At 46.4% G+C, this 18500-nt stretch overlaps 1 protein-coding gene across 1 annotated transcript in view; it reads right to left on the reverse strand.

Moving 5' to 3' along the window:
- The window catches only part of LOC139240999 (nck-associated protein 1-like), a 394739-nt gene that overhangs the window by 15190 nt on the left and 361049 nt on the right, over window positions 1-18500 (reverse strand). The window contains exon 25 of the mRNA XM_070869663.1: window positions 2689-2771. Coding sequence (XP_070725764.1) covers window positions 2689-2771 — 83 coding nt within the window. The remainder of the gene's footprint in view (window positions 1-2688; window positions 2772-18500) is intronic.

The following is an 18500-nucleotide window of genomic DNA, read 5'->3' on the forward strand; positions in this document are numbered from 1 at the left end:
GTTAACACACAATGGTCATTGGAAATGAAAGTGCAGTCATTGATAACACTTTGATGCCACTCCTCAAATGCCACTTCAGAGGAGGGAGAATCTCCCTGGTGGAAGAGTTTCTGGGAAAGAAGAGTTTATTACAAAATGGACTCCAATTTCTTAAGTCCAAGCACTGAGCAAGGAACTCTGCCCTACAGATGGAACACATGCTGACGGACTGAGCCATCAGTCACTCAAGCAGAGAATGTGCAGGGTGAGTGTGATGGGTGAGTGGGCAGGTGATGGGTGCCGGGTCGAGTTTCTGCACTGAAGCATCAATTTGTCAGAAGAAATAAGTAGGCCACTTATTCCTTGGTAGGGAAGAGGTGAATATTAATTTTACTGGGCAGGAACGGAACGACTGTAAAGCAAGAGATAACAAGAGGTAATATGATGAACTTCGGAAAGAGGTTAAAAAGAAATATGAAATCAAACCATCACTGGAAACAGAAACAGTTTGTAAAACAGGCAGACAATCCGTTAACCCATTTACTGCCCAGCGCATAAAGTGATCATTCTTCCTAAATGGGTGGAGGAGCAAAGGTCTGAGAATACAGATACATAAATCGCTAAAAGTAACAGAAGTCGATGAGGCCACAAAGTGTGGGAACAGCCCATTATTTCTAGAGGCATAAAATACAAAAGTGGGAGGGCAATGTTAAACTTGGTTAGACCTCACTTGGAGCACTGTGCCCAGTTCTAGTCTCCATGTTATAAAAAGGATATGGAAGCACTGGATAAAACGCAAAAAATATTTAGAAGGATCTTCACAGAATTGAAAGGATACAACTATCAGGAATGACTGAAAAGGCTGGGGCTCTTTACTCTAGAAATGAGAAGACGCTGAGGAGACCTGATAAAGGTCTTTAAAAATATGCAGGGGTTTGATAGGGTAGATGTAGAGAAGATGTCTCCACTTGTGGGGGAGACCCCTAAGGAGGGGCATGAATATAACAGTCACTAACAGATCAAATAAAGAATTTAGGAGGAATTTCTTTACACAGCAAGTGGTGAGAACATGGAACTCGCTACCACTTGAAGTGGTTGAAACAGATAGAATTGATGGATTTAAGAGGCGGCTTGATGCATACAACAACTTGTATTTATATAGCGCCTTTAACGTAGTGAAACATCCCATGTACTAGGAGGGTGTGAGTCTGGGTGGGGTCGAGGACCAAAGGGATCTCGGAGTACAAATAACAAATCATTAAAAGTAGCGACACAGGTTAGCAAGGCCATAGAAAAAGCAAATCAAGCATTAGGGTTTATTTCTAGACGTAGAATTGAAAAGTAGGGAAGTTACGCCCAACCTTGGTTAGACCACACCTAGAGTTCTGGTGGCCATATTACAGAAAGGATATAGAGGCACTGGAGAGGGTGCAGAGAAGATTTACAAGGATGATACCAGAAATGCAAGGGTGTCCATATCAGGGAAGGATGAACAGGCTTCTCTTGGAAAAAAAAAAGGCTGATGGGTGACCTAATACAGGTCTTTAAAATTATGAAAGAGAGAGAATGTTTCCACTTGTGGGGAAGAGCATAACTAGAGGCCATCAATATAAGATAGTCACCAAGAAATCCAATCGGGAATTCAGAAGAAACTTCTTTACCCAGAGAGTGGTGAGAATGTGGAACTCGCTGCCACAGGGAGGGGTTGAGGCGAATAGTATCGATGCATTTAAGGGGAGGCTGGACAAGCATATGGGGGAGAAGGGAATAGAGGGTTATGCTGATAAGATTTAGATGAGGAAGACGGAAGGAAGCTGGAGTGGACATAAACGCCGGCATGGCTTGGTTGGGTCGAATGGCCTGTTTCTGGGCCATAGATCCGATGTAATCCGATGTAGTTCCAAAGCACTTCACAGGAGCGTTATCAAAGTAAATTTGCCACGGAGCCACATAAGGAGATCTTAGGGCAGATGACCAAAAGCTGGGTCAAAGAGGTAGATTTTAAGGAGCGTCTTAAAAGGAGATCGAGGTAGAGAGGCGGAGAAGTTTAGGCAGGGAGTTCCAGAGCTTAGGGCTTCGGCAGCTAAAGGCACGGCCATCGATGGGGGATGCTCAAGAGGCCAGGCTTAGAGGAGTGCAGATATCTTGGAGGGTTTGCAGGGCTGGAGGTGACTACAGAGATAGGGACGGGCGAGGCCATGGAGGGATTTGTAAACAAAGATGAGCATTTTGAAATCGAGGCGTTGCTTAACCGGGAGCCAATGTCAGTCAGCGAGCACAGAGGCGATGGATAAACGGGACTTGGTGTGGGTTAGGACACGAATTTTGGATGAGCACAAATTTAGGGAAGGTGGAGTGTGGGGGGCCAGTCAGAAATGCGTTTGAATAGTCTTTTCAGATTATCAGAAGCTGCAGCACATAATAAGAAGCATGAGAATGAATACATGAAGGGGAATAGGATATAGTGATACAGGGGGCAGGGTGGGATCATTGTGTGGACAACACCAGCAAAACCTAGTTGGGCCAAATGGCCTGTATCTGTGCTGCTGATTCTATGTAGTGTAGTGGTTACAGTAAAACACAAGCTGACTGTAGTGGGCAGTGATAGTGGGCAGTGCCCGTAAGTCCTTACTGAGTCTGTCCTGTTTAATTTATCTTTACAGAGTCGATGCTAGGGTGCAGTAACTGACAAAATGTGCTTGCACTTACATCTTGAAGTGCTTCCTGTGCCATAGATCGGAAGTTCAGGATCACACCGATAATGATCATCCTCTTCAGAACATTGTCAGATGCTGCAACACACAAGGAGGGGAATTAGAAGACCCTATAGGGAGCTGGGCACAGAGCCACAATTACTCAGCAACCGACTACTCAAGGTGCTCTCCAGCTGCATGTACATTCATCCACGACACCCACTCCTCAGAACTTTTTCCACCTTTTGAGATGCGGAATTTCCTGCAATGATTTAGGTACAAATGTCACATACATGACTGAAGCCTCACCATGTACTGCGATTGTTGCACTCTGTCTTACTTTATAAAATGCTAACCTTCTCATTTGTTAAATACCAGGGGTCAGATTTTCAGCTTTTCAGTTTTCAGTTTTCAGGATGCAAACGGAGGTGGGGTGGGAAAGGTACAGTCCGGGGATAGTCTGCGCTTTGGTAAGGAAGTTTCGGCATCTGGGCCCTGCGTCAGGGGGCGCAGTGCGAAGGGAGGCGTTGTGCACTTTTCATGGCGCAAGGATGGGAAACCACTTGCCAGGCTGTGTGCGCTCCGAGAGAGGCCTGGGGGAGGAGGGGGGGGGCGGAGAAACCTTAAAAAACAAACAAAAACATTCCCAAAACATTGCCCACGCCACCACAACACAAATCGCTGAAAAATGTAAAAGAACAAACACTCGCACTTACCTTCGGAGTACTTTACTTTCCTCAAGAAATAATAGAGGCTTGTAAGAAAGGTACAGCAATAATCGTGGTCGATTTTAACCTTCATATTGATTGGACAAATCAAATTGGCAAAGATAGCCTTCAGGAAGAGTTCACAGAGTATATGCGGGATGGTTTCTTGGAACAATATGTTGTGGAACCGACCAGGGAGCAGGCTATTTTAAATCTGGTAATGCGTAATGAGACTGGATTCATTAATGATCTCGTAATGAAGGATCCTCTTGGAAGAGTGATCATAGCATGGTAGAATTTCAAATTCTGTTTGAGGGTGAGAAAGCTCGGTCTCAAACTAGTGTCTTGAACTTAAATAAAGGTAATTACAAAGGTATGAAGGCAAAGTTGGCTAACGTGGACTGGGAAAATAGACTAAAGGGCCAGACCGTAGAAATGCAGTGGCAAAAATTTAAGCAGCTATTTCATAACTCTCAACAAAGATATATTCCAGTGAGAAATAAAGATGCTAAGAGAAGGATGAACTAAGGAAGTAAAGGATGGTATCAAATTGAAAACAAAGGCACACAATGTTGCGAAGTAATGTGGACAGCCGAGGATTGGGAAATGTTTAAAAACCAGCAAATTTTAAAGAGAGGGAAGATAGCAGATGAGAATAAATTAGCAAGAAATATAAAAATAGACGGTAAGAACTTCTATAGGTATATAAAAAGGAAGAGAGTAGCTAAAGTAAATATTGGTTCCTTAGAGGATGAGACCGGGGAATTAATAATGGAAACAGGGAAATGGCAGAAACTCTGAACAAATATTTTGTATCAGTCTTCACGGTAGAAGACACTAAAAGCATCCCAAAAATTGATAATCAAGGAGTTACTGCAGGGGGGAACTTAAAACAATTACTATCACGGGAACATTAAGACGGATTGCAAAAGTTTCTATAGATATGTAAAGAGAAAAAGGTTAGTAAAGACAAACGTAAGTCCCCTGCAGTCAGAATCAGGGGAAGTCATAACAGGGAACAAAGAAATGGCGGACCAATTGAACAAGTACTTTGGTTCGGTATTCACTAAGGAGGACACAAACAACCTTCCGGATATAAAAGGGGTCGGAGGGTCTAGTAAGGAGGAGGAACTGAGGGAAATCCTTATTAGTCAGGAAATTGTGTTGGGGAAATTGATGGGATTGAAGGCCGATAAATCCCCAGGGCCTGATAGACTGCATCCCAGAGTACTTAAGGAGGTGGCCTTGGAAATAGTGGATGCATTGACAGTCATTTTCCAACATTCCATTGACTCTGGATCAGTTCCTATGGAGTGGAGGGTAGCCAATGTAACCCCACTTTTTAAAAAAGGAAGGAGAGAGATAACAGGGAATTATAGACCGGTCAGCCTGACATCAGTAGTGGGTAAAATGATGGAATCAATTATTAAGGATGTCATAGCAGTGCATTTGGAAAGAGGTGACATGATAGGTCCAAGTCAGCATGGATTTGTGAAAGGGAAATCATGCTTGACAAATCTTCTGGAATTTTTTGAGGATGTTTCCAGTAGAGTGGACAAGGGAGAACCATTTGATGTGGTATATTTGGACTTTCAGAAGGCTTTCGACAAGGTCCCACACAAGAGATTAATGTGCAAAGTTAAAGCACATGGGATTGGGGGTAGTGTGCTGACATGGATTGAGAACTGGTTGTCAGACAGGAAGCAAAGAGTAGGAGTAAATGGGGACTTTTCAGAATGGCAGGCAGTGACTAGTGGGGTACCGCAAGGTTCTGTGCTGGGGCCCCAGCTGTTTACACTGTACATTAATGATTTAGACGAGGGGATTAAATGTAGTATCTCCAAATTTGCAGATGACACTAAGTTGGGTGGCAGTGTGAGCTGCGAGGAGGATGCTATGAGGCTGCAGAGCGACTTGGATAGGTTAGGTGAGTGGGCAAATGCATGGCAGATGAAGTATAATGTGGATAAATGTGAGGTTATCCACTTTGATGGTAAAAACAGAGAGACAGACTATTATCTGAATGGTGACAGATTAGGAAAAGGGGGAGGTGCAAAGAGACCTGGGTGTCATGATACATCAGTCATTGAAGGTTGGCATGCAGGTACAGCAGGCGGTTAAGAAAGCAAATGGCATGTTGGCCTTCATAGCGAGGGGATTTGAGTACAGGGGCAGGGAGGTGTTGCTACAGTTGTACAGGGCTTTGGTGAGGCCACACCTGGAGTATTGTGTGCAGTTTTGGTCTCCTAACCTGAGGAAGGACATTCTTGCTATTGAGGGAGTGCAGCGAAGGTTCACCAGACTGATTCCTGGGATGGCGGGACTGACCTATCAAGAAAGACTGGATCAACTGGGCTTGTATTCACTGGAGTTCAGAAGAATGAGAGGGGACCTCATAGAAACGTTTAAAATTCTGACGGGGTTAGACAGGTTAGACGCAGGAAGAATGTTCCCAATGTTGGGGAAGTCCAGAACCAGGGGACACAGTCTAAGGATAAGGGGTAAACCATTTAGGACCAAGATGAGGAGGAACTTCTTCACCCAGAGAGTGGTGAACCTGTGGAATTCTCTACCACAGAAAGTTGTTGAGGCCAATTCACTAAATATATTCAAAAAGGAGTTAGATGAAGTCCTTACTACTAGGGGGATCAAGGGGTATGGCGAGAAAGCAGGAATGGGGTACTGAAGTTGCATGTTCAGCCATGAACTCATTGAATGGTGGTGCAGGGTAGAAGGGCTGAATGGCCTACTCCTGCACCTATTTTCTATGTTTCTATAAGGTACTGGGCAAACTAATGGGGCTAAAGGTGGACAAGTCCCCTGGACCGGATGGCCTGTATTCTAGGGTCTTAAAAGAAGTGGCTGCAGAGATAGTGGATGCATTGGTTGTAATCTACCAAAATTCCCTGGATTCTGGAGAGGTCCCAGTGGATTGGAAAACTGCAAATGTAGCACTTCTATTAAGAAAGGAGGGAGACAGAGAGCAGGAAACTATAGACCAGTTAGCCTAACATCTGTGATTGGGAAAAGACTGGAGTCCACCATTAAGGAAATAGTAGCAGGACATTTAGAAAATCACATTGCGGTCAAGCAGAGTCAGCATGGTTTTATAAAAGGGAAATCATGTTTGACAAATTTGTTGGAGTTCTGAGAGGATGTAATGAGCAGGGTGGATAAAAGGGAACGAGTTGATGACGTATATTAGGATTTCCAGAAAGCATTCAATAAGGTGTGTAAGAAAGACTGGTATTAGAGATTCATATATATATATTTAATTTGTAGTCATTGACCAAACTAATCTTACCCATGATTCTCTGTGGGCATGGGAATGTTAGAAGCTCCTCGAATTGCGAAGGCAGTCAGCAATAACTAACTAACACGAGCTGTGAGCCAAGGTCACATTATTATAATAACAAATTGGAGTGGGTCTAATCAAACCTAACAGTTGGCATACAGGAGCATAAACGAGGCGAATTACGAGGAGATGAAGGAATCTGTAAACAAGATAACATGGGCAAGTAGCATTGCTTACTGGAGGCAGGAGTGGCCAGGATACTTGCTCAGGTCTGAGTGACAATGGTATTTTGACCACTAGAACCAAGGTGATTTTGTTAAAGACCTTGGGCTAGATTTTACACTTTTGTGCAGATCGCCCAAAAATGGGCGTTATTTCCGGCGTGGGCGGTAAAAATGGGTTTTCAGATCGCCGGCTTGTCGCCCACTCTCAAAACACCTCGTTTCCATTTTTAAAAATGGCCGTTACCGCGAGCGATATGAAATGGGCGGTAGCATTAAATCTCTCTGACCTTCTTCCATAAAGTGTCGCCGCCCTTAGCAATTGCATGGCAATACTCGATTCCCGCGATTCAGGAGGTCAGCGGTCATGATGACATGCGCAGAAGAGGAGACAGATAGAGAGGGAGCGGAGAGGGAGTGAAGGCGTGTGTGGATGTGGTGTAGCTGCTTTGGGAGGAAGGAGGGAGAGTTTAGAGCTTTAAGCAAATTGGGCAAAAAAAATTAGCTGTTACCAGCCAGATATTTGCCCGAATTTGGTGCCTATAATGGAGGGAGAGGAGGAGGCGACACAGCACGCTGTGGAGACTGACTCTGGCGAGAGCAGTGAGCTGGGAGAGGAGCACATTGGAGGCCGCAAAAGAGCGAGGGGGTTCTCAGATGAGGCAAATGCCTCCCTCCTGCAGGAGGTCGAGTTACGCTGGGGTGATTTGAGACAGGGAGGGTGTGGGAAGGCCTACCCCAAAGGCCTACCAGAGGATATGGACCGAGATGACAGAGGCGGTCTCGTCGGCGACCAACGAGGTGCGTGAGGGCAACCAATGCTGCAAACGATGGAACGACCTTGTGGGATCCGCAAGAGTAAGTATTACATTGATTTACATGTACTTATGTATTTATATAATTTGATTTGTAAGAGTCATGAGTGACTATCATCAGACGAGCGGTCTTTCACTTTTACCGGGAATGTTGTAGTCAAAGCCTGCGGTCACGGTGCATGTCTTTAGGTAAAGAATAATAATTATCATAATGATGATCACATCTGTCGGTTATGTGTTGTACCAGTCTCTGTGACAGTACCTAGCAATGATATCATGCAATGATCTCATGCCATGTCGTCCTGGTACTTTTTACAGAAGAAGCTATCGACGATGCAGAGGTGAATGGGTGGGGGGCCACCAGTTGTCAGCGAGATCACTGAGGTGGAGGAGCGGGTGCTCACACTCGTGGGGAAGCACCCCTGGACGACCACGCAAGCATCTGAAGTGATGCCACGTGAGTAAAGTTTACACCATTGCATGATGTAAAGTCAATAGATGCCACACCCACTGATATTCGACCAATCTTTTATGATACATAATTTTTAAAAGTGTCCTAGAAATAATGCTGGCCAAATGTAAATCATTGCAATCCACAATGTGTTGATGGTGATGAAATGTGATGTCTGCGATGATTTTGAGAGCGGTGGTGCTTTTGTCGTACATATGCTGTGTGTAGCGCTGGACTCACCTGGTCACCCTCGCACCCCCTTCTCCTCTAACAACCTCATTTGTGTCTTGCAGCTCAGCCAGCAGCGTGTCCCAAGGCAAGAGCACAGAGGCCAGAAGGTGGGAGCGCGGGAGTCGGCAGACAATCCTACTACATCTGCTATTGAGGAGCTCCGGTTCTCGCCCGTCAATCCGCTGGGTCTGTTCTCCATGGATGAGAGCGCGGACTTCGAGGAACCTGCATCGCCACGCTCCAGAAGCCATTCCACCCCAGGACCATCTAGTGCTCCTCCGGTCATTCCCGCCTCCACTCTGGAGGTACCGGTCTCAAACACCTCACCACAGGGCACCCCATTTGTCCCCAGGATGGCGCCAACCCCGCGTAGGCCTCGTGGACGCGGCAGGTCTGGTCCATGAGCGCAACATGACAGCGGAGAGATGGTATAGTTGTTCAGGAGGACTGTAGACATTGGTGACCAGCTCATCGATGAATTGTGGGGCATATCCCGACTGCTTGCCACCATGACTGAGTACATTTCGTGGATAGCGGAGTTCCTGGAGGCGATAGCCAGGAACACTGCTGGCACAGGCCTCCCAGTGGTCCCCGAGCGCGACACTCCACCCCTAGGTTCCGCACCACCACTGCGAACGACAGATGAGAGCAAGGACCAAGATCCTGCTTCTGCATCAGAGAATGTTCCCCCCCCTGCACCCCCCGCTCCCATACCCATGCAACCACCGCCTCTGCCTTCATCCCCCCCAATGAGGCACCGCCTGAGGAAGTCTTCGGCCAGGCAGAGTGCAGCGAGGAGGGGAAGGGGGTAGAGGTGGGGAGAAGAAGGGGAGGGGGGAAGGAAAGTGAGGTGCATGTGCGCAGGTGATGGCTGTGTTATATCTCCATCTGGGTGTGTGCAACTTGTTGCAATGTATGGGGGCTGGGGACCACGCTCCTGCTTTGCCTTTGTATTCTGTGTTGCTGGACATGTTGAACATTTGATTGATGTCAATGGTGGAAAAAGTGGGGTATGGGCGGGGGTGGGGTGTTTTTGCCTGTGATACTTACGATTTCAGACCAATGGTGGTATAAAAATTTTGTGCATCGTCTCAGATAGCTGGACCGTTACACACTGGTGATTCCTTAACATGAAAGGGTTAAATACAACTTAACATCAATCAACGGAAACTTTAACTGGCACCAAGTTGATGCACACACAGCAACGTTCTTTCAGGCAAATCGTTCAGATCTCAGCTTCTCTCATAAGAGTCTTGCAGCTATGTAGCCACTACGGGCCCTTTCCTGCGGTCTGGAGGGGGTCGGGGCATGGTTGTATAGCCAGCCTGATTGTCTGGCCCTCGGTCAGCGTTCAGCCCCTCGTCGTCCTCTTCCTCTCTCTCCTGAGGTGGAGCATCAGTGCATTCTGGCAATTCTTGGCCCCTCCTGATAGCCAGGTTGTGCAGCATGGAGCACACAACCTCAAATTTGCCTACTTGCTCAGGGTTGTATTGTAGCTTCCCTCTTGAGTGGTGCAGGCATCTAAAGCGCGGCTTAAGCATATTATTATTTTCTGGACCACATTGCGCGTGTCGCTGTGGCTCTGGTTGTATCGCTTCTCGGCCTGTGTGTGGGTGTCACGCAGAGGGGTCATCAGCCAGGTGGCTAGGCTATATCGGTTATCACCAAGCATCCAGCATTGTCCTTGTGGCTGACTCTTAAACATGTTAGAGACAGCGCTCTCACGCAGGATGTGAGCCTCATCGAAGCTGCCCGGACATTTGACATTCACTACCATTGTGATTTGGTTGTGTGAGTGTACTGTATTGCACCCTGTACCCTGGGGAACTTAGCAATGCGGTAGAATGCTCCAGCCCTGTCAGTGTGAGCCTCCGTGGTCATGGGGAAGCTGATAAAGTCCATCCTACGTGCGTACAGGGCCTCCGTGACCTTTCTAATGCAGCGATGTGTGGCATGGTAAGACAGAGGGGAAATCTCGACCATGGAGGCCCGAAAGGAACCAGACGCGTAGAAAGACAGTGCCACGGTGACCTTGACCTCGACCGACATTGATGTCCTGATGGCAGGCTGCTTATGTGGCCTGATGAGCTCACTTATTTCATTGATCACCACTTTGTGGAAGCGCAGTCTCTGAAGGCAGGTGTGCTCGGACACGTCAAGGTAAGACCTCTTCTCCCTGTAAGTGTGGGGTGTGTATGGTCTGGACCTCCACCTCATTATGGCACATCTTAAATTGTGGACATAATGATGTGCATCACACATTAAGCCATCTGCACTCTGCAGCATCTGCGTATTAATCGATGCAGGCTGAGAAATGGCTGGCCCCATTGCAATGAAAGTATAATAGTGATTGATCAGAAGCAATAATTTCCTCACTAAAATACACCTACAGTAAACCCCAATAGTCCAGAGTCTGAAAATATGTCTGTTGAGATGGTCACTTCACCTGAGAAGTCTCCGGAGTCAATGCAAACACCCCTGAAGTTTGAAGCAGCCTTTTGAATGAAGCGACCTGCAATTTGAAAAATGGCGCCCACACCACTGGCGTTCGTTCTGAAGAGTTCCACTTTTTCCGGGCGTTTTTTTGGGCGAGTGATGTTGTGGCCGATATGTGCACGAGGTGGTGAAAGTGATGCTGGGCGATCTCCTGGACGTTAGTTTCAGCAAATGTGATCTTTACGACAAAATAAAGTGGGCGGTCGGTATTATTGAATCTCGGCGGTAATTCCGTGCGGAACGGAACGCTGGGCGATATTATGGGCATTGGTTTTGCCCATTCTGCTGATTCCGCTCAAAAAAAGTGGGCGGGCGCTATTATTTTCTCCCGACGTTACGCACATGCGGAAAGTAACGCTCGCCGATAAGTGTCCGAAAAATGCGCGTCAGTTTCCATTTTGTGGCTAAATGGACGATATCTGGGCGTTATACCTCATTTCAGTGGTAAAATGGACGTTAAGTGGGCGTTATGCATGCAAAAAAAGTGTAAAATCTAGCCCTATGGACACTGGCCAAACGAACCTTTGATAAGAAATTGATACTCAAAGAATACCTTTGCACAGAAACTGCTGGGATAGCAATGGACAGATTTTGGACAACATTGGCTGTGTCCGGAAGTAAAACAGGGACCTGGGCCTGAGCGCTTTCGTACAACTATTGCTTTTTGTTAAGTATTCTATTGTTGTAAGTTTAATAAATCTAATCTATTGCACAAACTACACTAACTGCCAACTATTGGTATGTCTGGTTAAACAACCCTTAAAAGTTCTTCAAACCACGATATGAGAGACAAGCATTCACAATTCATTTACAACATTCATTTACAAGGCTGCTTCTATATCATACCTCGAGATAAGATATAGAAGTAGCCTTGTACATGAATTTTGTAAATGAATTGCAAACACTTGTCTCTCATATCGGGAAAGGTTTTAAAAAAAAAAAGTAATGACGTCATGTTTTTCTCTGCCTTCTTAAAAACCTAGAGAGAAGTTAACCCTTTCCGCTGACATGTGTTTTATTAATTCAGCAAGAAAAGCCTTTTGAATATTGGACATTATGAATTTAAGTTTCTCAATTGGAAGTGAATGTTTTCCCACGTGCGAGAAGGAAAATAAAATGTAACGGGTTATAAAGAATTTGAAACAAAATGTGTTAATGACTGGGACCATGTTAGAACGTTTGATCTATGTTTTCTATCTTTAATATTTAATAATTTTGGACAGTAAAGTTCCTCCAGGTATCAGGAATGAGATATGAATGGTAATTAATGGGATGTGAAACTATGCCCCTAGTTCTAGATTCCCCCATGAGGGGAAACATCCTCTCTGCATCTACTCTGTCCAGCCCCCTCAAAATTTTGTATGTTTCAATAAGATCACCTCTCATTTTTCTGAACTCCAATGAGTACAGGCCCAACCTACTCAACCTTTCTTCATATGAGAACCCCTCATCTCAGGAATCAACCTTGTGAACCTTCTCGGAACTGCCTCCAATGCAAGCATATCCTTCCTTAAATAAGGAGACTAAAGCTGTATGCAGTACTCCAGATGTGGTCTCACCAATACCCTGTACAGTTGGAGCAGGACTTCCCTGCTTTTATACTCTATCCCCCTTGCAATAAAGGCCAACATTTCATTTGCCTTCCTGATCACTTGCTGTACCTGCAGACTAACTTTTTGTGTTTCATGCACAAGGACCCCCAGGTCCCTCTGTACTGCAGCATTTAAATTATAATTTGCTTTTTTATTTTTCCTGCCAAAGTGGATAACCTCACATTTTCCCAAATTATACTCCATCTGCCAATTTTTTTCCCACTCGCTGAGCCTGACTATATCCATCCCTTTGTATTATTTGCGTCATCCTCACAATTTGCTTTCCCACCCATCTTTGTATCATCAGCAAACGTGACAACATTACACTCTGTCCCTTCATCCAAATCATTAATATAAATTGTAAATAGTTGCGGACCCAGCACTGATCCCTGCGGCACTCCACGAGTTACAGTTTGCCAACTGGAAAATGGCCCATTTATCCCGACTCTCTGTTTTCTGTTAGTTAGCCAATCCTCTATCCATGCTAATAAATTACCTCCAACCCCGTGAGCTTTTATCTTGTGCAGTAACCTTTTGTGTGGCACCTTATCGAATGCCTTCTGGAAGTCCAAATACACCACATCCACTGGTTCCCCCTTATCCACCCTGCTCGTTACATCCGCAAAGAACTCTGGACCTTAAAAGATTCTCCACATCTCACTTTTACTCCTATCCATCTTGTGGATAATTCTTGCTAAATTTATTTCTCCCAGGCCTTCAATTTTCCCAATCCAAAATCCATGTAACTCTCCACTTCAACTTCACTTTCAATCCCTCTAACAGGTACTAGTGCGTTTAACTCTATCCTGATTATTTCATTAATTAGCTAATTTCTCAAAGGAGTATGTGCCAATGCTTAAAAATAGTCTCACTCTTCTGAGCCACATTAACCATTTCATGTCTTGCTGTTGTCAGCATGTCTGAGACCCGTTCTTCAGTGCAAATTCACCATGCATTTCCGCATGTTAATTGCTTCATATACTACAAATCACGTCTGCAGTCTTACACCAGTATCTCGATGCCATCCGATACAAGCCATCTTGAGCGTTCAGGTGATCTTAACAAAATATTGTAGTCGTCTGCAGATCTTTGCTTATCTTCCACTGCATGTCCCTGATGTCTTGGATATTGGCCGGGCTATCAAATTCAGTTTTCTTAAAGCGTACATAGGCAAGGACACAAATGTCTCCAAGAGAAAGCTATCGGTTTACTATTCTTAACTACACTTTGCTGACTTTCACTAGAATGTTAGGAAATTGCAATTCTCCTGTTTCTATCTCATACCCTCATTCACTTCCTCTTACCTGGAATATTGTGTTCAGTTTTGGTCTCCTAATCTGAGGAATGGCGTTCTTGCTATTGAGGGAGTGCAGCGAAGGTTCACCAGACTGATTCCTGGGATGGCTGGACTGTCATATGAGGGGAGATTGGATCAACTGGGCCTTTATTCACTGGAGTTTAGAAGGATGAGAGGGGATCTCATAGAAACTTACAAGATTCTGACGGGATTGGACAGGTTAGATGCGGGAAGAATGTTCCCGATGTTGGGGAAGTCCAGAACCAGGGGACATAGTCTTAGAATAAGGGGTAGGCCATTTAGGACTGAGATGAGGAGAAACTTCTTCACTCAGTTGTTGTTAACCTGTGGAATTCCCTGCCGCAGAGAGTTGTTGATGCCAGTTCATTGGATATATTCAAGAGGGAGTTAGATATGGCCCTTACGGCTAAGGGGATCAAAGGGTATGGAGAGAAAGCAGGAAAGGGGTACTGAGGGAATGATCAGCCATGATCTTATTGGATGGTGATGCAGGCTCGAAGGGCCGAATGGCCTACTCCTGCACCTATTTTCTATGTTTCTAAGTTTCTTCGTGCATCAACACGCACAAAAGACTGTTTATTTACAACAGGTGCCCTTTTGGCATTCGTTTGGCGGCAGCCATATTTCAGAGAAACATGGAGAGCCTATTGAAATCCGTCCCCAGGACCGTGGTATTCCAAGATGACATCATAGTCACAGGTCGTGACACTGCCGAGCACCTGCACAATCTGGAAGAGCTTCTGCGTCGTCTGGACAAAGTGGGACTCAGGCTGAAATGTTCGACGTGCGTTTTCATGGCACCAGGCTTACATGGAATCAGGCCTACAGATGCAAAAACAGAGGCCATCAGAAATGTGCCCAGGCCCCAGAATGTGACGAAGCTGCGTTCGATCCTGGGTCTTCTCAACTACTTCGGTAACTTCTTACCCAAATTGAGCACAGGGTTAGAGACTTTGCACAAGCTGCTCAGGAAAGGAGACGACTGGGTGTGGGGTGAACTTCAAGACAGAGCCTTTGAGAAGGTTGAAATCTGTTGTGTTCCCACAAGCTACTGGTACTGTATGACCCATGCAAGAGTCTAGTTTTGACCTGTGATGCATCATCCTATGGGGTCAGCTGCATACTCCAGCAAGCCAAAGAGTCAGGCAAACTACAACCAGTTGCATACGCGTCTCGAAGCCTGTCCAAGGCGGAAAGAGCCTACGGCATGGTAGAGAAAGAGGCATTAGCATGTGTTTATGGGGTTAAAAAAAAAATGTTTGGGCTTCGCTTCGCGCTGGAAACCGATCACAAGCCGCTTATATCGTTGTTCTCGGAACATAAAGGTATCAATACCAATGAGTCTTCCCACATCCAGAGATGGACGCTGACATTATCTGTCTATGATTATGTCATTCGCCATAGACCAGGCACTGACAACTGCGCTGATGCATTGAGCCGGTTACCATTGCCCACACCAGAGGTGGAAATGCCAATGCCCGCAGAGCTACTCATGGTCATAGATGCCTTTGAGAGTGAATGGTCGCCTGTCACAGCTCAACAAGTCAAGACCTGAACCAACCAGGATCCAACCCTATCGGTTGTAAAACATTGTGTTCTTAACAGGGACTGGTCGACCATCCCCAAGGAAAAGGGTGATGAAACCAAACCGTACAGCCGTCGCAAAGATGAGCTTTCCATCCAGTCCGACTGTTTACTGTGGAGTAATCATGTTGTAATGCCCAAGAAAGGCAGGGCGAGATTTGTACGGGACTTACATAGTACGCATCCCGGTATTGTTGTGATGAAGGCCATCGCCAGGTCCCGTGTTTGGTGGCCTGGCATTGACTCGGACTTAGAGTCATGCGTGCATCAGTGCAGCACTTGCATGCAGTTAAGCATTGCCCCAAAGGAAGCTCTGCTCAGTCTGTGGTCATGGCCATCCAAACCGTGGACAAGAATCCACATCGACTTTGCGGGCCCCTTCCTTGGTAAAATGTTTTTTGTGGTGGTGGGTGCATACTCCAAATGGATAGAATGTGTGATCATGTCATCCAGCACTTCCACTGCCACCATTGAGAACCTGAGAGCCATTTTTGCCACATATGGTCTGCCAGACATCGTTGTCAGCCTGGAGTTTCAAGAGTTCATGAAACGCAACGGCATAAAACACATGAGGTCAGCCCCGTTCAAACCCGCGTCCAATGATCAAGCGGAGCGGGCAGTTCAAACCATCAAGCAGAGCCTGAAACGCGTAACTCACGGTTCCTTGCAGACACGCCTGTCACGCATACTGCTCAGTTACAGGACAAGGCCACACACGCTCACCGGGGTCCCGCTTGCGGAACTATTGATGGAGAGGCCTCAAAACCAGGCTCTCTCCAGTCCATTCTGACCTTAACGATCATGTCGAAACCCGACGTCAACACCAGCAGTGGTATCACGACCGCGCCGCAGTGTCACGTGACATATCTGTAAATGACCCAGTGTATGTACTTAACCAAGGTCAAGGGCCCAAGTGGCCCCCGGGCAATGTTACGGATAAGGAGGGTAACCGGGTGTATATGGTTAAGCTCAAGAATGGGCAGATGTGCAGGAAACACATTGATCAAATCAAGCTAAGGCACAATGACGAACCGGAACAGTTGGAAGAAGACGCCGCGAGCTTAGACGACCAACCAACTCACGTCCAGCCATCAGAAGAACCCACTGTGGTCAACGCCTAGCCCCAAGTCGTGAGACGGTCAACCAGGGGGCGAAGGGCTCCGGACCGTTTGAACTTGTAATATGGACTTGTGCCAAGAACTGGGGGGGGGGGGGGAAATGATGTAATGTATGTACAGAAGGTCTGACCACCACCAGGGGGCACTACCGTCCAAGGTCATAGGGTCAGAGGTACACTCGTGCTGGGTCAGGTATATAAGCTGAACTTCACCTTTATCTTCACTTCTGGAAGCCATGAAAGACTGACCAGGTTACACCTAGTCACTGGATCACAGTACGGAGTTCATTGCATCATTTCATACACCACAGTTTCCCAGGCGGTCATTGTGGGTACACATCCAGGCGGACGGATCGGGCAAAAAGTCCAAACTACTGCCGGTGTCGCAACCAGAGGCATTGCACACCCGGCACTGTCATTCCTGGTGGTGGTCAGGAGATTTAGCTATTAGTTTGCGCCGGCGCAAAAAAATACCGCCCCGCCCTCCATTTTTAGCGAGATGACGACGTTAATCGTCGTGCAATGCTGCGCTAGCACCCCGGATGGAACTTTCGGCCTTAACGCCTCATTTAATGCCCACCCCAGGAAACGCCTGAAAAAAACAGGCGTTCCCAGGGTGCAGTAGGCGGTATTGGCGGCGTTTTTAAATGGAGGGATGAGAATCCTACATTGCAGGTCACATTGACTACAACGGTTGTGCACATAACGCTGTGTGAAGCTCTGACTTGCAAACTTTACTTTTATCTGCCATTACAATGCCCGTACAACTTCAGTGAGAGAATTTAATGGGGGCATTACTAGTTCACCAGCGTATCATGCTCCATGCTATTGCCAGGTGGCGTCAAGCTGGAGGAAGGGCTCTTGGCCATGTCGGCCCACGGATGAGGAGAGGCCGAAGACATCTGGGCTAACCCCCCACAGATTTACAGGCCCCAACACTCAGACCTCCAGCTCTCTGAGGAACAGTGTGTGAGAAGGTTGTGCTTCCAAAAGGAAGTGCTGACAGAGATATGCCATCTCCTACAGGCAGACCGATGCTTGGACCACTCAGGAGGCAGCCTTCAATATTCCCCTCAACAGGTATCCCAATTCATTGCAGTGTGCTGCATGTTGCACAACTTGGCCATCATGAGGGGCCAGTCATTGAGAGTGGGGATTGCAGGCCCACCTCATTAGGAGGAGGATGACGGAGAGGATCCTGACGAGGTCCCCATAGTATTGCCCCCATCCACGGGGGAGGCAGCCGGACCAGGAGTAGCACATCGCCAGCTTGTCATGGAGCGGCTGCTAAATGGGGGAAACAGGGAGCTAATACTGGACACGCTTTGTGCCCCACTAAAGGCACATGACAGAGAATTCAAACAGGCTTCATTTAGACAGACTGTGAGAATTCACAGACACCAAGTCAGAGATGTCTACGTGAGTGGGAGCATGTTGCATTAAGTCATCAATCAACTTGACATTTTAGGACCTTTGGGTAGCGAGCCAATTAAAAGGTTAAAAGACTATTAATTGAGCCAATAAGGTCAAAGAAGGCGAGTTCTTTTCTGTAAATTGATCCAGGTATAAGTACAGCCATTTTGACCATGTAGTTTCAGAAAGACAAAGACCTGGCTTAAAGCCAGAAGCTTGTTGCTGTCTGCCAGAAATAAAGTTACATCAAAACGACAATCGGAGTTCGTATTTCATTGGAAATTAAGAGATCAACAATTTTGGCGTCACGAACATGATCGCTGAGGAAAGAAACTGAATTTTGGACATCGGACCTACATACTGAGGTAAGGACTCCTCTTTATAAAAGTCCTCGGTCAAAAGTCTAAATTCGCCTCTCCTTCTACGCGATTCCGAAAGCCTCCGGTTTGCGAACCCTCCGGTTGGTAGTCAGCTCGAGGTCCCATAGACGTCTAAACTTCGGCGGCGTGTTAGTTAATTAATCACCGACCTATTGATCGGCTGTAAAGCCTGCGACTCGAGACCCCAGTAAAGAAATCAGTATTATGG

The sequence above is a fragment of the Pristiophorus japonicus genome, chromosome X (genome assembly GCF_044704955.1).
Source record: "Pristiophorus japonicus isolate sPriJap1 chromosome X, sPriJap1.hap1, whole genome shotgun sequence".
In the NCBI taxonomy this organism is placed as follows: Eukaryota; Metazoa; Chordata; class Chondrichthyes; family Pristiophoridae; genus Pristiophorus; species Pristiophorus japonicus.